Source organism: Aythya ferina (assembly GCF_964211825.1).
Source record: "Aythya ferina genome assembly, chromosome: 1".
NCBI lineage: Eukaryota > Metazoa > Chordata > Aves > Anseriformes > Anatidae > Aythya > Aythya ferina.
Window position 1 is genome coordinate 127,974,451 of NC_140296.1, and position 26,290 is coordinate 128,000,740.

A 26,290-nucleotide genomic window follows, 5' to 3' on the forward strand; every position below is an offset into this window, starting at 1 on the left:
GCAGGGGCAGGGAGCGGGCGGCATGCGGGCGGAGGAGCCGCTGGCGCTGGCGGCCCCGCGGGCGGGCGGCGGCGAGGCGGAGGCGGCGGGCGAGGAGCGGAGCGGCGGCGGCTGCTGCAGCAGCGAGCGGCTGGTGATCAACATCTCCGGGCTGCGCTTCGAGACCCAGCTGCGGACCCTCTCCATCTTCCCCGACACGCTGCTGGGGGACCCCAGCCGCAGGGTGCGCTACTTCGACCCGCTCCGCAACGAGTACTTCTTCGACCGCAACCGGCCCAGCTTCGATGCTATCCTCTACTACTACCAGTCCGGGGGAAGGCTCCGGAGGCCGGTCCACGTACCCCTCGACATCTTCCTGGAGGAGATCCGCTTTTACCAGCTGGGCCAGGAGGCCATCGAGACCTTCCGGGAGGACGAGGGCTTCATTCAGGAGGAGGAGAAGCCCCTGCCCCAGCACCACTTCCAGCGCCAGGTCTGGCTGCTCTTTGAGTACCCTGAGAGCTCTGGGCCAGCCCGGGCCATCGCCATCGTCTCTGTGCTGGTGATCCTCATTTCCATCGTCATCTTCTGCCTGGAGACCCTGCCTGAGTTCCGCCAGGAGCCCAAGGGCTCCCAGCCTGGCTTCGGGGAGGCAGCAGTGCCTGGGGACGACACGCTGCTGCTGCCACCACCGCCGCCACCGAGTGGGACCCCACAACCCCTGCGACCTGCCACCGGTGCGGGCCCTTTCTTCACTGACCCCTTCTTCCTCATCGAGACCCTGTGCATCATCTGGTTTTCCTTTGAGCTCCTCGTGCGCTTCTTTGCCTGCCCCAGCAAGCCCGAGTTCTCCCGTAACATCATGAACATCATAGACATCGTGGCCATCATCCCCTACTTCATCACTCTGGGCACGGAGCTGGCCCAGCAGCAGCAGCAGAAGCAGCAGCCTGGGAGTAGCAGCAACAACGGGGGCCAGCAGCAAGCCATGTCCTTGGCCATCCTCAGAGTCATCCGCCTGGTCAGAGTCTTTAGGATCTTCAAGCTCTCCAGGCACTCCAAGGGGCTGCAGATCCTGGGGAAGACTCTCCAGGCCAGCATGAGGGAGCTGGGCCTCCTCATCTTCTTCCTCTTCATTGGGGTGATCCTCTTCTCCAGTGCTGTCTACTTTGCAGAGACCGATGACCCCGATTCCCTGTTCACCAGCATTCCTGATGCTTTTTGGTGGGCAGTGGTGTCCATGACCACTGTGGGCTATGGGGACATGTATCCTATGACAATTGGTGGCAAGATTGTGGGCTCCTTGTGTGCCATTGCTGGTGTGCTCACCATTGCCCTGCCTGTCCCTGTCATCGTGTCCAACTTCAACTACTTCTACCACCGAGAGACTGATCATGAAGAGCAGTGCCAGTATACCCATGTCACCTGTGGCCAGCAGCAGTCACCCTTCTCTGAGCCCAAGAAGGGGGACAGTAATCAGTCTCTCAGCAAATCTGAATTCCTGGAAGCAGAAGACCTGGAGTCCATGAAATATTCCAACTTCATTCCCCCCAACAACCAGGGTTTTAAAGAGAAGAAAATGCTGACAGAGGTGTGATCGGTTTTGTTGTCATGGGTCCAGACAGAGCTGCAAGCTGCTGCACAGCCGTCTTCCCACTAGCAGCTGGATCTATTCAGCATTTACATACCAGACTGTGAATTGTGATACCGTAAACAGAGTGATTGTGATAATGGGCTCTTCTCTGCTGATTTGCTGTTTCTCATTACTGTGTGCAGTCAGAAATGTTCTTGCTTTATTCTGTGGAGTGCTAGCTGTCATCCCCACTCCCTCATGAATGTCTTTTCCTTTTTTTTTTTGGAGACCGCTGTAATCCAATATTAGCTCTGAAGCCTAACCTTTCTACTCTGCTAGCAAAGAAACCCTTGCCACAACTTCAGCTGAAGGATTCAACAGGGAGTAAATAGTTAAAGGGGCTACAAACATCTGGCTCAAGCTGTGCCCTTCGTTCCTGTGCCAGTGCAGTGCCCTTGGCTGTGGGATCAGTCACGCCTGCCATGCCATTGCCTTTGAATAATGGAAATGCTGTAGCCAGCATCACAGTGAGTTCTGTAGCTGTAAGGAAAAAGTCAACAAACAGATGCCTTTCTTCTTTGCAACACTTGGCATGCTGAAGACCCTCTTGGTTTATGTTTCGAAAAAGGTGCATAGATCTAAAAGCTCTTTGCCACTCCTGACCATATACCAATTATCAAAAATGGGCATAAAGAAATCAACAGGCTTGTTGAAGTATCTCTGTGTTGTGAGCTTATTTCAGCCTTATTTGTTCCAGTGCCCTGATGTTAATTGGCTTTTATAGTACCAAGTTAATCTTCATAGTGCTAAGTGTCTTTCGATGCTAGGCACATTTGAGAAAATTCATTTGTTATCTCCGCAGTTTATCTCCACACAATAGTGTTTAATGAGATGTACTTTATGCTTCAGATATCCAGTTCTGTATTCAGGCATGTGAAAGCAATTGACATCGCTGCATTTTTATTGAAGTGTTTCTATAGCTGAGGGAAGTTTGTATGTTGGTATTTTGTTGGCATTGCTGAAAAACCCCAACCACCTGTGCTATCTGAAGATTGCACTGATATAGTGGGTCACAGTCATAAATTACTGCAGGGTAAGTGTGTCAACATTAGAGATTTAGACTGGCACTGATGCAAGCTTGCCCAAGCCATCTGCACAAGCTCAGTACCCCAGATCTTTCAAATGAGAGGAAAAAGAGCTAACCTTGAAGAAATATTTTTGCTTTTTTTTTTTACTGATTCAGCCAGTTCTATATATTTTTTAAACAAAAGACAGAGAAATGTCTTTTGCATGCACTAGGTTTTATGAGAGCAACTTATAGTAAGTAGCATTGCAAAATGCATACCTTGGCCCGCAGTGCTGGGCTTGTCAAGGGACCAGAGATTTGCATCTTAAGATGCATGTTTTGCTTCCCAAGTAATTTCTTTTTCTTTTTTTCTCTCTCTCTTTCTTTCTTTCTTTCTTTCTTTCTTTCTTTCTTTCTTTCTTTCTTTCTTTCTTTCTTTCTTTCTTTCTTTCTCTCTTTCTCTCTTTCTCTCTTTCTCTCTTTCTCTCTTTCTCTCTTTCTCTCTTTCTCTCTTTCTCTCTTTCTCTCTTTCTCTCTTTCTCTCTTTCTCTCTTTCTCTCTTTCTCTCTTTCTCTCTTTCTCTCTTTCTCTCTTTCTCTCTTTCTCTCTTTCTCTCTTTCTCTCTTTCTCTCTTTCTCCCTTCCTTCCTTCCTTCCTTCCTTCCTTCCTTCCTTTCCTTCCTTCCTTCCTTCCTTCCTTCCTTCCTTCCTTCCTTCCTTCCTTCCGTCCGTCCGTCTTTCGGTCTTTTGGTCTTTCTTTCTTTCTCTTTCTGTCTTTCTTTTTATTTAATCAGCTGTGTCTTATACCCAACTTTAAAATGTTTCAAATGCTGCCAGTGCGTGAGAAGGGGAAATGGATGCTTTTAGATTCTATGGATGATTTTTTATGTGAGAAAATGTTTTTGTTTGTTTTTAAATGTAAATGTATATTCTGCATTCACATGTGTGCATGTGTATGAAAGCAAAGGCAGCCATTAATGCCTTGCATCATACCGTATGATTTACATATTAGAATGTACTACATATTGCATGTGACACGTGTAATACGTAAAACACGTAATATCAAGATGCAAAATCTATAGAGTACATTTTATGCAAATGTATATATTATGCTTTTCAATCATAAGGCTGAGAATGCTAAAGACATATCCTTTAATATAGTCAGAACTGTCAGGGTTGTGAGATGGTATCTATTTGCATCTTTGTTACTCTGCTTGTTTTTCATTGTCTTGAGATCTGGCTCCATGCTTAGAGAGCTTTTATTGTGGCCTCTCCTCATCTGGGTCCTGATCATATGGTAGCGGTTGTTTGTGTGAGACCTAACTGCTGCATTTCTCCAGAGTCCCATTGTCTTCTCAAAGGGTTTTAATGTACAGGGATCTCCCCTGGGGTCAGAGCACAGCCATTATATTGAAAACTATTCTCTCTCTTGCTGAAGTCAGTAGCAAAATGCTACTTGTCTCGGTTACTGCAGGTCAGTCTTGGAGATGCAAGTGTTGTGTGGTGAGGGCTCTGTAGCTCAGAGGAGCTTGCCTGAAAAAAAGAGCAGAATGTGTCTTTCAGGGCAGTCTCCACAAAGGTACGTAAGTGCCTAATTACTCTTTGGTTCTTTGGGACTGAGGCAAATGTCTGTGAAGGTCTGGGTCTTGGAAGTCATTCTGCATCCCCTGAAGCATGTAAGAGGTGGGTAAGTAATAAGTAGGACTGAGGAAGGGTCTGCAAGGTAGGATTTTGTGTAAAAAGTTGTCTTGGTCTCTGAGTTAATTCCATGAAATGGTGTTGTTCTTACCTGTATGTCAGGTTCACTATAATGAAATATTTTTCAGAGTAAAAGGGAGTAACTTCAAATTTTATGTTGCTGTAGCAGATGCACTAAACTAGCAGAGTAACCTGCTATTTAAGAGGGATGTGTCAAGGCTGTTGCAGTCTCCTAGTAGTCCATGTTTGGTGCTATTTTATGCCTGAGTGTATCAGCTGATATAAGTTTTCCCAAAGTAAGATATAAAAAACTCAGGTTAAGCACAAGCCACATTGAGCCTACGTCAGAAAATTCCTGTGCTCATTCTTTCCCTTGGGCCTGACCCCACTGGCCCTGCCAGGCAGGAGCCATCCCTCCTAAGAACAGGTTGTTCTCCTGGCCAGTGTGACAAATGGCTGGACATGGAGGCTCCAACAAAAAAAGATGTGAGGCAAATTACCAGTAACATAATCCCAGCATGTCTTGCAGAGAGCTCATGTTGAGAGGTGAAGAGAGTTTCTGCTTTGAGGTGAAATTCAGAAGTGAGTTTCTAGCTGGAGTGCTGTGGCTTTGGGCAGTCTCCACTGGTGCAAATTAAATTTGCTGCAAACACACAACTTTTTGTACAGCTTTTGCGTTACATATTTTCCAGTTCTGGAAAGCATGTGCAAATGAAAATTTGTGAAATAGGACTGGTGGTTGCTCCCTGGATGTTCTGTGTTAAAGCTAAGAGAAATGCAAAAGGAAACAGAAGCTTGGAAATGTAACCTAGGTGGTTTCATTCAGGCATGTAAATACTTTTCTAAGCATCTCCTAAAAGACAGTATAGTGTAGTCCCACAGTCATCAACAATACTATATATTATACTACTTCTGGCATTCATCATTTTTATTAAGCAGCTTTCAGAATTTCTTCAAGTGAGTTAAGTGACATAGTGGTGACATAATGGCACCCATGCCACTGACTTTATAGATGGCTCATGCTGTCAAATCACAGATGCTTTCAGAAATCTTACCTCAAGTCCTCAGCTGTTAACACTCACTCCTGGATGTTTGAAATGCAGTTCTGTCTGTCTGTCTAGATATTTTGTTCTTAAGGCAGAGCACATCCTTGCAAAGTAAAGTAGGCATCTCCAGGGACTTGTTTCCATAACAACCTCCCAGACTGTTTCTCTACCCTGTGCCTTTGGCTACAAGCAAAAGCACTCATTGAATACTTTCAGTTCTCAGATATTAGTGCACCATCTTTACAGCATTTTTCCTTGCTTACTGAAGATCCCGTCACTTTATATCATGTACAACTGCCCTGTCCAACTCCAAACTGGCAGACCATTATCAGCATTTGAAAACTGACAGTGCAAACCAGGAGATGGGAAAGGACTTTGTATATCCTTGCACACAGAGAGGAGATGAGTGTGTGAAGGACAATCTGAACAATCACGGACAAGGAGCATTGCATTAAAAACCACAGAAACATTTTTTTTTCAACAATCTCACTATGAAATAAAGATTTTGCTGTGGATGAGACTTGCTTTCTCCTGAACCCCTGGCTATTCTGTGACAATCAGTTCAACAGAGAATTTCAACAATTAAGAACAGGGCAGAAATCATCTTCTTGTTGGAAGTGAGGAAGGAAGGAAAGGAATAATTTTGTTTAGGTCACCATTTTTATCCCAAACTTATCCTTATGTGAAGGACTGTAAGAGTGAAACGTATGAAGAGTTGGAAGAGTTGTTTTGCAGAATTTCAGAGTCTACATTACTGAAGGATTCCTGCACTTTCCTCTAAGATGAAATTTTTATTCTGTTCCTGTTTGGAAAATGTCATATTTTGAGATTTCTGAGCAATTTTCTGTTTTGGCCCTGTTCCTTCTGACCCAGAGTACATGGATAAAAGTCACTGCTACAGCAGCTGTGGAGGTGAAGGTGCCTGGACTTGGTGTTCTCTGTTAGGCCCACTCATTCAGTGTACAGAGATCCCTATGGAGATACAGAAGAATGAATATAAAGGATATTCAGGACAATCAAAGGCAGGGTAAGGACTGAAGAGTCTTCCATACTGTGATGGAAAGAACAGCATCATCCCTAAAAGCAATGGAACAAACAGCTCCAGCTTCTGCTTTACCTGCAGAAGTAGGTAAGGTTTCTTTTTTATCTGTGAAATTAACAACTATGAGTTTCTTGCAACTAATGAGAAAGGGTTTCCTAATTAAGATTTGCAGCCTAAAGGGAGAATCTGGTTCTGGATGAAAAAAGAGAGAAAGATAATTATATACTACAAAATGTAGTATGAGCCAGATCCTTGCCATCTGCTGATACAAGTTGGCAAAATTCCATTTAGTACAACTACTTTTGTTTATATCTGTCTCCAACACTTCAATCATCTGCATAAAGTCAAAGCATGTGTAATATATGTTAAAATGCTTATCTTACTTTTTTTTTTTTTTTCCTTTTTTTTCTTTTTTTCTTCTCTTGAGGTCCTGTTTACACTGGGGAAAGATCTACAGATTACAGCAGGAGTTAACCACAGTTTACCTGAAAACTCTCATCTAACTTGAGTCCAAGTAAGTCTAGTGAACTCTGAAAAGTTAGGCTTCTCTTTAAATTTATAGTGGCAAAAATAAGAGGAGTGGCATTATTATTATTATTATTATTATTATTATTATTAATGCAGTAGTAGAAATATGCAGGCCAATTCACAGATAGGTTTGAGACTAAATGAGATTCTACCCTCAGCTGTGGCCATGTATGCATAAGATAGCTCTATTTACATTGTGGTAACTGAGATCACAGTCTGAGTTCTTCATTTTTGATTTTTGGAGCTTGCATTCTAGACAAATCCCATTCTGACAACATTTGTAGCCATATTACCAACATGCTCATAGTAGAATACCTGATTTGCTGCCATCTGCTTTACACATAATATTAAGGAGTGGAGCAAGTGTCTGTATGATCAGAAGATTTAATCTTCTGATGAAATGAACAATTGCCAGTGAATGCTGAGTGTCCTTAGCTGCCACAAGAGACAGTTGGTAGTGAAATTCAGTGATGTGCAGATCAGATCCTAAATAAGGCAAGATGCTGGCCAGGGACATAAACCCAGGAAAATGTTTGTTGGGGAAGCAGGCAGGGACAGCAGGCAGTAACATTGATTTCCAGTGTAGCATATGTTATTAGTACACATCAATTCTATATGTCTTGGCTAACTGTCTGAGTTTTAGCTTGCTCCAGGGCAGCCTGTTCAGGGCTTGCTGGGTGGCACAAGAGCTTGAATATTACAGCATGATTTTACACTTTGGAAACAAGTAACTGTGAGCAGTGTAGGTTTTACTTTCCTAAAGCACAAACATTGCTAAAAAATCTCTGTAGGAAATATCCATGATGTCTGTAGTGCAAATTTGCAGGTTAATCTTTCCAGTGTCGGATTTTTTCTTAGCATAAGAAAGGAAAAGATTTGCATGAGGGAAATTTTACAGAAAATGTTCATCAACTTCTATGGTCACCCTAAAATACTGAAGCTGTGTTGCCTCTTCATTAGACAAGACTTAAAGGAAACCTTGTCTTCATACAAAATATAATCAAAAGTTCAGTAAGTCCTTCGTTGGATTCACTAGCACTAAGTGGATATAAAAATGTTTACTCAGTGGTATAAAGGTGTGGAAGAAAATTTATCAAAAAGTGCAGTAAATCCCAAAGTATTTCACTGGGATTGTAGCCATTTTTGGTTTGAAGAAAACTGGGGTCTTGATTCAGCTCTCTAGCTGAGGTTGGGCAGATGTATCCTTAAGGTTATGAATGCTGTTCCTTCTAATTTAAGTGACTGCGAGAGAAGAATCAAGCCCAAAAAAGAGGGCTGTAAATGCAGCCATCTGCAGCCATGTCTTTAGGTGTTGTAGATACATCTAGGTTCATTCACCTAAAAGGTTGTAAAGAATTTTATACCAACAGAAGATTTAGCTTTTAGAGCACATATTGGTTTATTCTCATACATTCTCAGGAGAGTAATGAAATGTTATTTGACAAGAAAAGTGGAACATTACTGTCTCCTCTTGCTTTTCATTGATGCATCTGTTGTTTTCAATTAGCTTGATGGTATCCATTTTCAGGAAGCAGATGCTGCCCTCTTTTACACCGGTGCAATTCTGGAATAACTCCACTGACGTCAGTGAAGTGAAATTTATCCCAGTTGAAAGCAGAATTGGACCACAGTCTGATCATCTGCTTATATGCTATGGTGCTCTCAGGAAGGTGCACCATTACCATACCATAAGGTGAGTGCCTATCTGCTGTTCCCTACTCGGTTCTTTTATGCCCTTGACGGTCACATGTCTGGCAGAAGTTAGGCTGGTGTGGGGCTTGTGGGATCACCAGATTCCCCACATCAAATGGAGCAGATTTCCTTCCTAGATTCTTGTCCACTTCCCTATTTAATTTCCATCAGCTTCCTCTTGCTTAGATGTGATTTCCAAGGAGACAGAGTTTTTTATGGTAAGGAAATATAATTGCAAGTCTTAAATAATATAATAACAGAAGGGTAGCAGAGATAGACATGGAGACAAACTCTACCCTCCTACAGATTTTTGCTGTTATGGCCATCTGTTAAAATTGCTGCAGTCCTGGCAGGTTGGCTATAGATCTGATGGCTCTAGGGTCTCCATCTTCAGGATATACCAGGTTTAAACAAATTGGGTCACTTCTTTCTTGCTCCAGCTCTGCTGATCTTAATGATGCCTTCCCTGAAACTAGACAAAAAGCTTCATATAAAACCCATTAGCATGCTGTGTGGAAAAATACCACTTAAGATGGGACAGATGAGGGTCACTAGAGAAAATACAGAGTCAGTAAAAAAGAGATCAGTATGAGAAAGAAGGGAGGTTCATAAAAGAGATCTTCAGGGGTTAGTCCCTGGATTGCTTAAAATATTAGCTGTAGGGCTGAATTTATAAGACTTAGCAATGATGCAACCTAAACAATGCCATTAGACCTGTGGATTAGGACACAGGACTAGATGATTGAATTATGGACTTAAAGAAATGAAAAGATAGTAAATAGTATAAAAACTAAAGTTGTGATATGGATTTTGGTAGCAAGTTTATCACTTGGGGAAGATTGAAATGTATGATTGGGAGTGCTAAGATGAGTCAAAGCATCAATTTCACTTACTAAGCCACCAGAGTAATGAAGCTGCAAAATCGCTTCTTGAAAGTCTTAGAAAGAGAAATTTTTATACCACTTGGGAAATATTAATTCTATAAGGCCTCATCTGGAATTCCATGGGTCTTTTTGGTGATCTGAGTTTGGTTAAGTTTACCTTAGAGTGGGAAGAATGCATGGAAAAGCAGCAAGAATGATCAGGTAAATGGAAACTCATTTACAAGATGAATCTAGAAGAGCCTGCCTCTTCTAGCCCAGCAAAAGATTGGCAAGACCTATAGTTACAAAAATACTGGGAGCAGAGTAGCTAACAAGACATAAGAGCTATTTAAGTTGAAAGGCTGTGTTGGTATTTGAACAATAAGGCAGAAATTGTCAATGAATAAATTTATACTGGAAAGCAGAAGGTGATTTCTGCTATAACAGCTGAAAGAGGAATGAAAGTCTGCTCTAGATTGAATAGGAGAAATCAAGGCAAAAAGCAAATTCATTTTTTTTGGATGGACTTCGTTAAATTTTTGAAAGGCTTTACATGAAAGTAGTTACATGCAATAGAAGGAGCCTGGTTTCAGTGACTTCATCTACTAGAAATCAGTCTATCCTGAACCTTGGATATATTTTGGATGTCGAATATAAAAGCAATCGTATCTTTATTGCCTATGTTCTCTGAAAAATGCAGCCACACTATACCTGCTTAGCTAACAGACACCAAATCCCGTTGATTATATTATTTAATACTTGGGCTTTTGGTGTGTGTGTAGGAAAGAGAAGTGTGGGAAGAACTACATGTCTTTGGAGATGGTGTTTCTCCATGGGACTGGGTAAAGAGAAAAAAGTCCTTGGAGTGGGGTAGAATGGGGTGGGTGTACCAGATCAGTCTAGGAGGTAGTCTGGAGACAGATGGAGGGTGGGCCGTGCCTTAATATTTTCTTACCTTTTGCACTTTAAAGACTCAACAATCTCTGTCCACTGCTTTTCCTCTCAACCTGGAACCTCTGCTGACTGTGTCTGGTCCTTTCTTCCTGTCCAAAGCTTTCCAGCTGTCCACTGATCTTTCTACTTCCTGGGGCCTCTAGTAATTCCTCACTCCCATTAACTTGCCAGAGTCACTTCAGTAGTGCATTGTACCTAATTTTGAGGATAGCCTTGAGGTGGATCTGCTGCAGCTCAGCCCGGGTTTCTGGTTTGGATGCAGAAATCAACAATAACAGAAATGAAGTTGCCTGCAACAACTTTCATTGAACTGAAGGTCAGATAAGTTGATAACAATGGTCACTCTTGCCTGAAGAGGTTACCTGAATAATTTCCTATTGCAGGCATTGTTCTGACAAAGACAAAATAAAGCCATGGCTTCGTGTTTCCTCTTTCACCTCTTTGAGTTTTACCCTATGAGAAAGAGACCAAGTATGTCTGAACAGACATTGACCAAGGTGGGATCTTCATCCATCCATCCATCCATCCATCCATCCATCCATCCATCCATCCATCCATCCATCCATCCATCCATCCATCCATTCATCCCTGTGTCACAAAAGCATGTAGGAAAATCTAGACATACTTTGTTCTCAAGCCTTCTAGCTTGTTGCTGCTCTGTCCTCACTTATGTGATGAAGCCATTAACCTGTGATTTATATCTATATTAGCAAGTTCATTTTTTAAACTTTGGAATAGCTCTTTTTTCTTCTGTAAGTAGAAAAAAAAGAAAAAGCAAAGCAAAATTTTACCAATGACTATAACCATTATGAATGCATGTGAACATGAACATCATCTGAGCTTTAACACTGATGTTAGCAGAATGGTGCACACAAATGCCGTTGTACATAAGTTGTCCTAAGGGCTTGTCATCTTTTCTAGAGCTAAGGAAGTAAGGAAAATGAAAAAAGAATTTTCTTATGACATTTATAGAATGAGCCAACAAGTTTCATTAGAATGATGAACAGTGTTGCACCCGTTTCTGGGCTCAGTTGATTTTGACGTTGATAAAAGAAGCCACTATTAGTTCATGTGCATCTTAATTTACAGTTGTTATATCATGTGCACTGCAGTTGTGTATAGAAGCCTTAGTCTTGACACATACAACATATTAATGGTAAAGATCTTACTGCAGTAGTCACTACCAGCAAAAAGGTGGTCAAAGTGCTTGATTAAATTTATATTGATGAGTAAATGATTAAATTATTAAAATTATATATATCTCTATGGAACTCAAAGAACATTCCAGTGGTGAGAAAACATTATTACATTTTGATTTTATAGTAGGGATAGAATAAGGTGCAATTAGCTATGCAGAGTGGTGGAAAAATAAGAATCTAAATGAAGAAGAACCTATGTCTTCTTCATTTGTACAATAGAACAAATCTGCATATTCTTGGCCCTGGCAACCATGTCTTTTAGCAAGAAAATGTTGACTTCATAAAGGAATACTGGTGACAAATAGCACAGGAGCAAATCCTACAAGTAAATCATGTCAATTCATGATGATATGTAAAAAGCATGGGAAATGTATTTGTTGTGAATCTTCAAGCCAATCTGATTTATTTATGCATAAATAAATGAGGATGAGAGGCAATGGGCACAAACTGAAGCACAGCAGGTTCCGGCTGAATATGAGGGGGCACTGCCGTACTGTGAGGGTGACAGAGCACTGGAGCAGGTTGCCCAGAGAGGTTGTGGAGTCTCCGTCTCTGGAGATTCAAACCCCGCCTGGATGCCATCCTGCGCAAGGTGCTCTAGGTGATCCAGCTCAGCAGGGTCTGGACTAGATGATCTTCAGAGGTCCCTTCCAACCTTAGCCATTCTGTGATTCTGTGGAATAGTATTTACCCATACTCCTTTTTTTGGGGGGAGGGATATGACTTCACTGCAAATTGAACAGCTCAAGAACACTCTATCCAGTGTTTGAAACACTGACATGCTCTTAACTTGTGACCAAGTTTTGACTCTATTTGCTCCCTCAATGCTTCTGTTTTAAACCTTCCTCAGTCAAGAGCTTCGTTCTTAGAATGGGCTTATATCTTTAAGGGTAGAGCTGTAATTAACAGTGAGGAGTTCTATGCAAAAGCCCACTTATCAGTGATGGAAGGACAGACTGCCTTTGTGTTTGAATCCCACTTCATCGTCAGTACAAAACAAAGAGGTATGGGTAGATATTTATGCAAAGATATTTAAAAACACATCTACGTATTTAAAAAAATATGTAGATATTTTGGTCTTTTTTCTAATATGTTGCCTGATAGGCACAAAGTTAGAACATCTATTTTATCACTCTAACTTTTCTTTAGATAAGTACCAAAAAGACATTGTACATTTCTCAAGATCTGAATTGTGCTGCAGTTCTAATGTATCAGAAATAGTACTGTCAGGTACATTCTTTTTAGTGCTGTAGACTATGGGTTTTCATGCTTACGAAATGGTGCACACAAAGCAATTGATCTTTGTAGTCTGTCCTTGGAGATGTCACAGTGACTTTCAAAAACACTCTGGAGGGTATTCAGTATTGCTTATCCATTAGTCTATTATCTGATATCTATTTCAGTTTTCTATACTGGACTGCAAACATTTCTGCAGGATATATTTCCATCAAAAGATGCCTCTTTCTCAAGACCTGGCATGTTTGAGAGCAGTTTCATTTCACTTTCATGTTGGTGTTCTTTAGAAATTGAATGCTTGGAAAATTTTGTAATATGCACGAACATTTTTGTAATATTATGAATATTTTTGCTTTTTTTTATTTTTATTTTTTTGTACTAAGGACATCTATGTATACAAGGCAAAATGCAGAGTTTTGCATTCATGTCTTTTTTACTTTGATCTATAATGAAAGATAAAATTGTTATAATTATAAGCAACCACAACTTTTTTTTTTTTTTTTCCAAACAATATAGTAGTAGCCATTGACAGTTCCTGATTGCTGTCAGTGTGGCTCCCATGTCAGCTCCAATACTTCTTTGCATTCAGTTAAGTGCTATTCATATGCTCCAAACCAGATGAAATGACAGGTCAAATGGCATGAATACTGGAGCATGTGCTAGAAGTGACAAGATTTTAGGGAAAAAAAAAAAGAAAAAAGAAAAAAAAAAAAAAAGATTACAGTCCTGATAATTTTCTGGGTGCAGGGAGAGGAAGAATTGCAGAAGAAGGTGCCATCTGGAGTGTGCTGTAGCTCACCTCATTATTTACTTTTTTTCTTTGGCTCTTAAAAAAACAACAAACCCACAACAACAACAAAACACCTCTATGCAGATTTGTGAACTCTCAATAACACTTACTTGGACAAGTGGATTTCAGAGAAGATGAATAGTGAGCTCTCCTTTGCACAGTAACCCTTAATCAACATTTCCATAGAAGATGTCTGAATACATATTGATCAAGCCAGCTGCAGCTGTGATATAGCTGTGAGGAGTGTTGAAGAATGATGCAACTTTCCTTTCCATCATCCATCCCCCAGTCACGTAACACAAGTAGCCAAAAAACACCAGCTGGTACTTCTGATGCTAGCATTTCTGCTCATGAGAAAGTTGCATCAAAAAACAAAAAAGTGGAAAGTTTTCCATTAGTTAAGTGACCACTTAATAAGGCAAATCTTGTAATTAAATACTAGGCTTAAAGTCAAGGGGACAGTCTACAGCTCTGTCACATGAGCTTTGGGTGTCCTGTATTTCTCAGTGCCTCAGCAATAAAATGCTGACATATTAGTTGTTCCTCCATTTTGTTGCACCCTTTTCCTAAGCAAATTAGACAACAAGATCTTTCTGAGTGTGCCCCATCTCTTACCTAATACCTTTTCAATCTCAGGTACAGCTGAGAACCACTACTCCATAAGGACACTGTGTTGTATTACTGTCATAACAGTAATAACTAACATATGGATCAAACAAACACAAAAACTTTTGGACCTGTGCATGAGACTCTTGGAATACCCAAATGCTAAAAAATCCTGCTACTACCTAGCTTTATGTTGGCTTTGGGCCAATGCCATGGCCATGCTGATCCGATTTATATTTTTCAGTCTCAGACACAAAATATTCTGCCCAGCCCCCCTTATTTGTGACTCTCTGTTCCCTTTCAGTCTGCTTTATAATTAAAGGCGTGCAAAATATTTCTAGCTGACAAAGCCTGGAGCAACGTATTGCAACGTAAATTGAAATCCCACTGAATGCACTATAGAGATAAGAGGCTGACATCAACTTTTCACAGTTAGTCCAAAAGAAGTAAATTTATGCAGATTTTCTTTTTTCAACTCTTGAATTGCTATCGGGGACCAAGGTATTGAGGCAACAGAAGAAAATATGCTGAAGATGGAAGGAGTACATAACATCTCTCACCTAGATTTTTATTAGTTCTCCAAGCACGAAGGTGGTTTGGATGGTAGCAGCTCACTGGTACTGAGCAGTCAAATCTGCTCTTTGAATCTGTCAAGGTCATTTAAAAAAATATGTTTTCACTGGTACTGTTAACAACTGTGAATTTAATCCTTATTAAATGTTTTGCTATTTTTTGTTGCTTCATGGTCTTCCAGGGGAATATGAGGATACATAGATGGCAATTAAGGCTCCTCATGTTTTATATTTAGTCATATATTGGTGATTCAGATGCAAGCATATGTGAAAAGGCCCAGATGAAACCTCTTACAAATTCCTTCCTGTCCTATGAGACATATTTAGGTGCCTGAGTCAGTTACATTTCTGTTGAGGGCCATTGTCATGTTTTTCTGCCCACCGCAATGCATGAAGAGTTTTCTTGATGGCTGAAATATTTTTAACACCCCTACTGATGCAGAGGGTTGGTTACAGACAAGTGGAGCCAAATTCTCAGCTGGTATTTGTACATTAACACTTTTTTTTTTTTTTTCTTTTTCCTGATGCCAGCTAGGCAAGGTGGTGGTAGAGGGTGTTTTAGATGTGTTTCAGTTTTCAGCTGCTCTGTTTTCTGTACAGGTAGGAAATGAGACCTGTTATCTTCAAAATTCAGTGTCTTGAAGCAGCTAAAGCTCCCATCTGAATGTTTTTGAGTAGGCACTTACTGTCAGATCTGCCACAAGGATTTAACAATCTGTGGATAGACTGAGGCTTACAGGCATATGCAGGGTCTGAATCTGATGTTTTATTTCTTCATGCCTCAGCTGTAGAATGGAAATAATGTCTTTCTCTCTTCAGCATGCACTTGGCTGTTTATCAGCAATAAAGATCTATAGGAACAATCAACAATTCAGTTAAGCTCTTTTTTAAAGCAGATAAAGCAAATGATGCTTTTTCTTACAGGGAATCACAAGTAGTGTGAGGCACAGCTGGAAGATTAGACTGGGGTTTGCAGCTCCAACGGCTGGTTACAGTGGAACCTTCAGTCAGATCCTCTGTAAGCCTCTTTCTGATTTCACTGGGCTGTAACTTCCATAAAGGGCATCCTCATTTCCATGGCTGGAAGCAGGATAAGTGAGAAGATGATGAACCTCTTTACATGATCTTCAGTGATGTTGCTGCTGTCACTGCTTCAGTGACATTGCTGACACCACTTGGCTGCTGTGGTCATTGGAATTTTTTTTTTTTTTGGTGATGTTAATGAAACAGAACTGGACCAATAGCAAGCATGTTTGAAATTCCTGCTCTAGGTTGGATTATTATTTGCCAGTGAAAGAGCAGCAGGACCAAAAGTTCCTTTCTTCCAAGATTACCAGCTTAGGGACTGGTAAGGTCTAAATGCTTACTATCTGTATTTACTTACTAAATACAAACTATTACTGTCTGTATTTACTTACTATTTGTATTTACATTGCTCTTTGTGATCACACTCCATATCTTCAAGTGATTATTGCTCTGGTGATCCTTTGCACATACGGCGCTTATGAACTGCAGGATGCCACCTACAATCACACCTCCACATGTGGAACCAACTGAAGCAATGTCATGGTGCTTTCTTAAACTCCATGACTTCATTAAAGCTTAGCAATTTTTCCATGATGTGGTTGTTTTCAGTATTAATGTTTTACCATGCCAGCCTGATGTATATCAGCTGTGAAGGCAAAATTAAATATTGCTGCATATGTGGGGCCAGACTTACATGTACACCATGGGGAGGAAAAAGAGAGAGATAGAAAGGAGAGCTGAGACAGGGGCTGGAGAGCCTTGTTTGCCACTACTTGGGAGGAGGGGAGAGGTGAGGAATGGTGGCTGCTGCTGCTGCTGCCACAACTGTGGCAGCATTTTCCAGTTCCCCAGAAGCCTGGCTTCACAGGGTTATGGTGTGAACAAAGAAGACAGGAAGACCATGGCTATTTTGCTGTCCCCAGCAGGCTGTTGCCCTTAGCAACTGTTGCCTTTGCCTGTACTGTAAAACCAGCTCTAATATTTTGCCGTGATTTTGTTTGCTGGTTCCCTGGGTATATGCATCCTGCAAAAAAGCATTTAAAACAGTGATGAAGATGCAAGAGACAAGGTTTTAACAAGGGGTAGTAGTTGAAGTTTAAGCTGTTAAGGAAGGTTAGACTTAGGTTGCCAATCCAAGTAACACTCAATTTACTTAATCTTCTCAGCTACTTTAAGCTGAAAAATTGATCTTAGTGATCCTTTAAAAAAAATAGTAAGGAAGGACAGGTATATCTAGCAGAATTTTAATTTACAGTCATTGACACTGCAGTGATCCCAGAATATTTTCCTTAGGAGATGCTTAGGAGTTAAGGGAAATACTTAAACCCTGCATGAGATGATCCTCAACCACTGAGAATCAAAGAAGACTTTGAAATCTGATGCACTGTACAAATTAGGATGTCTGTGGGTTGGCCCCATCTTTGACCCATAAATAGGAGGGGATTGAGTAACTTCATGATGCTGTAACAATTGATCTGGAGTATATGTGCCTAGTGAGTAGCCATGCAAATGCATGTAAGCATTTGAGCTCTCTTCAGTCCTTGCTTGATAGCTGCAGTCTTCATGAGTTCCAAGAATGCAAGTGATGTGGTAATTATCAAGACTGTTACCTGAATTTGGTTTTCTACAGTATTTTGAACATACAAAGCATGTTGTAAGTAATAACTGTTATTAATTAGTTTCAGGCTGCTGAGAAAATACAGTTTCTCAGCAGCAAAAAGAAGCATTTGTTCTGGTGGCTGCTGTGTATGTACTGGGTTAAGCCTTTGGGGGCTTTATTCAAGCAAAATGCCCACAAGAAGCAGATGGTGATTTTTCTGAGCAAGGACACAGAGGATCAGCTGGTGTGTCGTCCTGAAAGAATTTGTAGAATTACTCTGAACTCCGGAAAGCCTGGAAATTCAGAGGAAAGACCTGTGATATGACAAAGTCCACCTCATACTGACAGTTGCCATCAGGAAACGCTACCAAAAGTCAGTTACCAGTTTGCGGAGTGGCACAGTGCCATCCTGTGGGCCGTGGAGGTACTCAGCAGGCAACGCGTGGATGTGCGATGTGCGCTTCAGTGTAAGGTGTAGGCAGTTTGCAGAGAGGAGGGTTAGGCCATGTAGGCTCAGTTTTTGTGGGGAGGGTTGTCTGCATCGGCAGTTAAGGTATTTGAGCAGTTTCCTTTGCTACTGAAGAGCTGTGTGTATACATATATCATATATATATATCGTATCATATATACATATATATACATTATATCTCTTTGACCCTTCTTTTCTGGCGAGAGTTTTTCCACCAGCAACTTGGGAGATTTGCCTTGCTCTGTCATTCTGCCAGTGCTTTTTGAAATTGTAACACTTTGCAAAGCACAGGTAAACAGGCAGCTCCAGGAGCACCTGGTGGCCAAATTGCTAAGACCTGGGGCTTTGGAGCTCTTGTGGGAGGCAGCTGCAATAAAGGAGAGCACAGAAGCAAGGTGTCTGGTATCCTGGGTGACTGCCCTCACCCCTGAATTGTTTGTAAAACAAGACAGCTAACCTACCACTGTCTCTTCCCCTTTAGGTATGATTTGAAAGAGGGTAGCAGTGGTCAGCATGCTCAGTGTGGAACATGTCTTGTCAGCCATGCTCAGAGCTGGACCTGTTGTGTGGGGTTTCAAGCAACATGTGCAGTGAGGTATGGACTGCTGGTATGTGCTGAGGAGGCCCAAGACAGCCTGGGGGAAGCTGTCATTTGCTGTACACACACAGACAAATTCAGTGTTTTCTACGTTTTGTGAGTCTCTATTGCTTGGTGGCAGCATGATCACAAGTACTTGGCCTTGTTATGTTGGGTTTAGGCATACAACAAGAGAACAAAAATGGAACTTGACCATGTGAGCCACTTTTAGGAAAGTTTGCATATTTTCATAAAGGACATTAAATCCAACAATGCTATTTTAACTGTTAATGCTAGAATTACACACATTTTCTTTAAAGTTGAGATTCCTCAAGGATTTTCACCTGGCTTCCAGGGAGAGTATACAGGTACGAGACACACATCACCAGCACTATGTGGGGTTAAAATGGGTATTCAGTTTGAAGAAGGATGGTGGTATACTGGGATTTTCCCTGAATATTTTGATTCACTCAGTGCTGCAGGGGCAGTACTGCCACCTTTCACCTGAACCGTACATCAGATGAATGTGTATTACCTCTGTTTTCCTTCGCTGTGGCAGAACACTGAGAGCATTTTGCAGTTTTATCCTCCCATTTGAAATACAATTGCTTGCTTTACGATTCCATTGCTCTTTCTTTGCTGCCAAAGGTTTCATTAGTCAGTCTTGTTTGGGGATGGGCACTATAAATATATTGGATCTGAACTGTTTAATTGCCTCTCCCTTATCCATGCACAGTGTAATAGCCTGGTTGCCACATTTGTCTATCATAACAGAGGCAAGTAAAAATTGCTTCAGTGGAGTTACACCCACTGTTACTCCGTGTAACTTTCCCTTTATTTTTACTATCCCCAATCTTTTTGAATGACAGAGATACTCAAGGCCTTAAATTCATCTCAGCTAGCTCCCAATTAGTTGTTTATTTGTAGTTGTTGAGAGTTTGTTCATTCTCATCATTGAGAAGGATTCAAGGATCTTTCATGACAGCAGTTTCATTTATTATATTTGTATATGTATATATGTGAAGATTATTGCATTATTTTAAAACATAAAGGCACTAAGTGTCTGCATGTGTGTGCAAAATTGCACAGAGGAGTTTCCAGAGCATCATCAATTTTTTCATGTCGCTGTTTTCAGAAAGCCTCTCTGAGGATTAGGAGCTATTTACTATGAACTTAAGCATCAATATCTGACTCCCCAAAATAAGAGTAATAAGGGATATAGAAACGGGTCCCTAAAATTAATCATTTGCCTCCCACCAAACTTATATATGCCCTTTCACATAACCTAAAATGAGAATGTTCCCATCTATTTTGCTATGGAGGCTCCTTTCTCTTCTTTACCTTCCTGAACAATATGATTCTCTGCATGTGTAGCTATATAACATTATGCAATTTAGTTTTTAAGTGCATTATCTGACATTAGAGTTACGATTTGAGATTATCTTGCATTTTAGTTCCTCAATGAAAAAAGATTATATGTACAGAACATCACAATTTTTCACCTGACATAGACTCCTGAATATGGTTTGGAGGTTCTGGAGAACTTATCCCAAATTCGTTTTTGAAAATTTGAGGCCCACGTTTTCAAAAATGGTGACAATGTAGTAAATCATGTTTCTGGATGCCCATACAAGACCTGTATTCTCCTTTCTGAAATTTAGTTTGTAAAGCTGAGCATCTCATGTCACTGGCCAGTCTGGAAATTCTTGGTCTCTTCATCTACTTCATATTGAAGTGTAATTTAAAAGTAAGTGATCAGTAACTGAGTAATGAATAAGGCTGACATAGCCTTAGTATTTCATTTATCTTGTGCCTCAACAATTGCCTTGCTTCACTTCTGTTCCTTTTAGATATTTTATTACTTTTACAATAGTGGGATTATAGGCATAGAAAAGTCTGTCTTAAGTCCGTCTGCCATTCTTCTGGCCCAGTCAAAATCTTTTCTATCACTTCCTTTGTGTGAGTGATTGTAATCTTTATTTAAATGGTGCTTTCAAACACCATTATAAACTTGGATCTGTCCCCTGGTTTCATGTCAGTCCCTTCACTGCTGTATTATACTAGCTAATCCCTTGCTTACTTGAAAGATTTAAAATGACAGTTTTGCTATCCTGTTGCCATAGTGTTTGAGTTTTTCAGAATATTTTCAATGTTGAATGACTATGCATTAATTAGTTATACTTTCTGAGATGTTTTCACACATCTGCTTAATGTTGTAGTGTTTGATCCTTGCAGTTACTTCGTTTTTTAGAATATTTGATGAAAAATATTCCAGAAATAGTTAGATTTGGGCTTTTGGATTTGCCAACACTACAAGAAAACATATCGTGCTAAACTCATAACCAACCATTTATGACATGTCTGTTTTTAATTACTGGGACCATTTCTACAGCTATTGAATTTAAGTTTTACATAATTGTCAATTTAAGCAGGCAGATGACATTACATGCCTTAACCATGCAATACATTCAGTGCAAGTAGAGCCTTGTTTGCTGCTAAGGAGTCTTACTAAGTAAATTTAGAAACATAGAAGAACATGTTTTTGTTTTGTTTTGCTTGTAGATCACAGAAACAAGCTATAAGGAAGAATATTTTACGATTTCTAAGTATTTGTTGGCCTATTAATGTACACAATGGAAAAAAGGAGGTCTGAGATCTCAGGTATTGAGTATGTAAACTCTATTCTCTACACTCCATCCACTGACTGAGCAGCATCCATGTCAAGTACATCAATATAAAACTAAAAGTAGAATAGAACAGTAAGTCCCACCGTGATTGTTGATTGCGCAGTAAAATACAATAATTTGTCATAATTTAGTGCAACTCTGCAAATATCTGTCTCTTCCTGTAAACAGTCTGATGGGGTCTCTGACTTACCAAACTTCAAGAAATCACTCTATCCAGTTGTTGTTGCTCTGCATTTTTGGAAAACCATGAGCCAGCCTTCTAGCTTGTTCAGTATTGGTAATCCCTGGATTGAAAGCTTCCATCTCCAACATATAAATCTGCAGGAAAAAGCTTACATACAAGGAAGTTCACTGAGGGACTTCTGCTTTGAAGCTCAGCACAGATTTAGTCTGCAAATCAGATATTTCTCACAGTCTTGGTGAGCTCATAGCAACTGGACAAGTTGTTATATTGATGTACATTACTAACAGTTGAAGAACTGGATTTTTCCTAAAAAAACATTTTGGAAGGTAAATTAATTTTACAAATTCTTCCTTGTAATATTTTACATATCAATATCCCTATCTATCTATAGTCCTTGATTATATATGTAGCTTATACCTGAGAGTAAGAGCATTTATATATATATTCAAGTTTCTATATGCATGCATTAATATTTACATAGTTTATGTATCACTGCCAATTTCTCTTTTCTGAATCTATGCAGAGCTCTTGACAAATTTTGTTTACTTTGAAGGCTTCTTCTGTCTCTGATATTTCTCTCTATCTTTGTTCTCCTGTGGGCTGTAGCACTGCTTTGACCATCCTTGGGGCCCAAGTCTTTCTCACTGGTACACTCTCTTTATAGCCTTTTCTTGTTTTTCTGGTCATTGTTGAGCAGTAGCAAGAGTTGTGGGAGCATGAGGACTAGGAATATATGGTCTTCATGGTGGAAGAAGCTGCTTTCACACTCCTGTACAAGCAAATGGAATTGTCATGGGAAAATGCTGGATGAAAATATAAATGCTGTAACTTCCTTGCAATGCAAGGCTTGAGCTGCTTGTGGCATTTCAGCACATGCTTAACATCCCTAAGTTTAGGTCTAGCCATGTCCACCACTCATACAATTAAATCAAGTATGGGTCTCAAGCTTTTGGTTTTTGGAACTCAAAAGCCCACATACATGTATTATTACTTTAATACATATCCTAACCATGTGTCGCAGGAATATGGAAGCCATCCTGTATATAGAAAAAATGCAACTGGAAACTTTTAGGGGCATGTTAGACTAGCAGAATAAAGCTGTTGTACTGTTGACATACAAAGAGGAAAGAAACAGGAGTATTGCTTGCTTTATGAGAAACTATTATTTGACCTTTCAGGTTTAAATAGATTTTGACCAATTTAGGAAGGCCCTAGTGCCACATTTATTCCAGTCACTTCATCTTCCCTTTTAATCTCTCCCACTCTGGAGGACTGCAGATATTTTTAATAATTCATAATTTTTAAGAATAGCTCTTTAGGTTCAATTTGTCACCAGCACAGATGGACTTGTGCAGCTAGAAGTGACTGTATCAAAATATGACAAAATTTGTACATGAAGAAAAGTCCTTACAGGCCAAACATGTTTATTGCTTCTTTGCTTCAATAAATGGTTTCATATCATATTAAATGGTTTAAATTAAATTAATTAAATGGTTTCAGATCTGTTTTGTTGTTGTTGTTGTTTGTTTGTTTGTTTTTTAAATTATCTTTCTGTTGCTCTAATAGACTTTCCTGACCCTGGCATGGGGGAAGAGGTTTACAGGCCAAATTGTAAAGAACATAACATTGTCTTAAGAGGACTTAAAATTAGACAAGAAAATGACTATGGGAATGTAGTAAAGTCCCAGTTACAGTAATGGTCAGACTTTGGGTCTCCATCCTTGGAGCAGCACAGTACTGCAAAGCATCCTACCAGACTCTGGAGCATTCCAATATATATAATTCATCTCATGCAAGAAAAAATGTATATAGTTCCCAGCAGATGGAAGGAAAGACCCCATCAAACCAATACCAGTAGGTGGCATGGTAAAGCAAAGTAAGCTGGGTACAGTAATATTGAGAAGATGCTCTAAACTGACTTCCTTCAAACATTCTCATTAAAAAATTAACCATTAGGTTGTCATATCCTAGCTGTGATCTATTCAGAATAAGGCATTTCTCTTGGCCAATTTTTTAACATTTAACACTTTTTTTTTTTTTTTTTTTTTTTTCTGTGTCACTAGGCTGGATTCCGGATGATGCAAGGCTGTTGTGTCAGAATGCTGCAAAAGACGTTGCATCTCCTCCTCATGGTGTTGGTGAAGTTTCCCTCTGTGCAGGGAATACAGCATTTATGGACAGGAAACTGCTTTCCTTGCTTAGAGGTTTTCTTATTTTCTTTAAAGGGGTTAGCATGCTTAGTTACAGGAAACTGAAATTAGATGTGAACAGGGGTTGGAGGAAGGAGGCAGGGAGAATCTTCTACAAGATTCAAATGTGTATGATTTCTGGGAAAACTAAATAAAACAGAATTTAATTCCCAGTGTCTAAATAGCAGCAATTTTTCATCTATTAATCAAAAGACCCAGACAAGCACTGAGTAGTGTGGGAAGCTGGAAATGGACATAGGACACCTACAAACCATTCTGTTACTGACACCTATTTTAAATCTTTTTTCAAGTGGAGGACCCAGTCCTGGCAAATGCGTAAAGTCAGCCCTTAGAAGAGCACAAAGCTTTCTCTAGAGAACTGAATAGCTGGTGAAAGCATGCCCATTTGTCTGCCTGTCTTTTGCCCCTGGATTACTGTGCTTTTATAGACTGTTTTCATAGCTCAGATAAATGGTAGAAGCTTAACATAGCTCTACAAATAATAATCATCCTGATCATGCATAATATGCGCTATGTAAGAGGTGGGCCCAAACTAGAGATATTTCTCATTTCCCTATGAAGTGTCTTGTTTGAGTGTATTTGGAGTTAGTTCTTGTGAACATGTGAGTCTATTGCCTGCTTTAAAGGAGGTAGTGACTTAGTTTCAGTGGCTGTAGAGAGTTTCACTGAAATAACACTGTTTATAGTCTTTCATGTGATTTAGAAGGCACAATTGCCATATAGTTCTGAAAATGTAATATAATTGTATACAGTGTTCCTGGGAAATGTTCTGAAGTTTTTTCCCACTGCACCATTGTGATGAAAACCTCTGTTGCTCTTCACGCTCTGTGAGCCCATGCTGTACTATGCTGAAGCTGATGGGAAACCCACTTAGTAATGGGAAGTGATGGACAGAGAGGGATGCTCTGGCCTGGAATCTCCTCTCTTTGGCAATGGCACAGGTCAGCCCTGCAGCCAAAAGTCCAGAACAAAAGGCAGATCTACCCTTGGTGTGTTGCCAGTTCTGCATGTAGGTGAATAGGAGGATGAGAAATAGAGAAGTGATTCTGGAAGGAGAGAGATTGAGAGGAAGAGTGGAGTAAAAGGGTTCTGATCATTACAACTGGGATTTTCAAAGGTACTCTATTGATGCTGGGCATCCAGCTCCTCCAGACTATTTATCAATAACACCCTCTAAATTTTCATGTATGACTTTTAGCTTGTGTGGCAGTCCTTACAGTCAGCGCATGAGGGAAAAGAGGTAGAAAGCATCTCCTAATGTGACAGTTCTTGGCACCTGTAACAAGCAAGGATTGTAATATCTCCTCTTGGTGCTGACTGAGGGTCTGGTCCTCTGATAAGATCTGACCTCCTGTCTACATGTCACTCAAAAAGATAATCAGTGTCTTATAGGACTGGGCTTAAAGCAACTATGACATGGGAAATCCAAAGATACTTATGGAACAAGTCTGCAGAGTAGTCTTGAGCATGGATGTAAAACCACAGTTGCTAGGAGGCAACATTCACTCTGTGTTGATATTATTTGGGTGCAAACAATGCAGAGACCTACTCTGACTGTCAGTGCAGGCCAGCTTGCAGTGTGAGGCTTCTTTAGACCTGTGCGACAAGGCAACATGGCTGGCGCCGGGCAGCCAGAGCTGCCACAAACCCTTCTTGCATGGGCAGTTGTCTTCAGAGGTAGACAAAGTGTAGGCTGCCTGCTGCAGAAGTCTGTGAGCCTTCAGATGCATGGCATGCAGATCAGAGACTTTAGGTGATACTGTGTGCCACTACAAACAGAGTGGATATTGGTTGCAGGACCCTTTTGCTTTTGCTGTGAAATCTAACTCCTAGACGTTATTTAAAGGAAAACAGTTGGGATTTGCAGGCCAGGTCATGTGGTGACAAAAGTATTTCCAGTGCCCTCATTGGAGCCAGGCTGATTTATACAAGTCTAATCCAACATTTCTGAGAAATTGTGGATGATAGTTTTTTTTTGTTGTTGTTGTTGGCTGCACTGAAAACCTGAAGCCTTTCAAATAAAGTATGTGAAGGAAACAGAATTTTTAGATGGAATAGTGAAAATGCTGTTTTCTGGACTCAGACTTTGAGACAAATTTTTTGCAGAACCCACATGTTGTGAGAGAAGAGGGTATTGGGCTTGAAAGCTGACCAATGAAATGGGACTCAACTGAGCTTTGAAAAGCAATTATTGTCCTTATTGGTGTTGCCATAATATATGCTTAACTCAAACCCAATCTTGCACAGGCCAGAACCCAATGAAACCATGTAACTAGGTATTTGTGATTGTTCCTATCAGTGTGATCCACTGTTGAATAGGCTGGACATATGAATAAAACCAATATTTTTTAAAGTGTTGTGTGTTTTTCATGTCAAAAAGACTGGTTGCACTCTGGTACTTTACTATGTCCATATGAAGTATTTTATGTGGGATTAATACAACTGTACAGCTTTCTTAGGACAATTGGCAGCCACTTGCTGAAGAGCACTTTTTCTTCCTCGGAGGTGATTGTTGCAGTACTGCACTGAACACCAGTAAACTGGGTCTGACTGGGATGGAGTTAACTCTCCCTGCAGTGGCCCGTACAGTGCTATGCTCTGAACTTGTAGCTAGAACAGCATTGCAATCACACTAGAGTTTTGTCTATTGCCGATATTGCCGAGCAGTGCTGGCACACCATCAAGACTCCCTCT

At 40.5% G+C, this 26,290-nt stretch overlaps 1 protein-coding gene across 9 annotated transcripts; it reads left to right on the plus strand.

The window, feature by feature from the left end:
* LOC311431271 (potassium voltage-gated channel subfamily A member 6-like) lies at positions 1-25,949 on the plus strand. Of its 9 annotated transcripts, none has more exons than XM_084508595.1 (7): positions 1-6,490; positions 6,831-6,917; positions 8,460-8,624; positions 10,824-10,937; positions 16,115-16,191; positions 18,420-18,533; positions 23,450-25,949. In XM_084508595.1, exon 1 carries the CDS (start codon positions 23-25, stop codon positions 1,574-1,576), a length of 1,554 nt encoding a protein of 517 aa, XP_084364721.1. In that variant the 5' UTR covers positions 1-22; the 3' UTR covers positions 1,577-6,490; positions 6,831-6,917; positions 8,460-8,624; positions 10,824-10,937; positions 16,115-16,191; positions 18,420-18,533; positions 23,450-25,949. The 9 variants fall into 9 exon arrangements, with proteins under 9 accessions (XP_084364721.1, XP_084364723.1, XP_084364722.1 ...); XM_084508597.1 differs by lacking the exon at positions 16,115-16,191 and adding an exon at positions 21,078-21,176 and having other exon boundaries at positions 18,420-18,546; XM_084508596.1 differs by lacking the exon at positions 16,115-16,191 and adding an exon at positions 21,078-21,176.
* The last annotated feature ends 341 nt before the right edge of the window (positions 25,950-26,290 follow it).

What these genes read in the sequence shown, in the direction of transcription:
- LOC311431271 (XM_084508595.1), top strand. Translation starts at nt 23, where the DNA reads ATGCGGGCGGAGGAGCCGCTGGCGCTGGCGGCCCCGCGGGCGGGCGGC.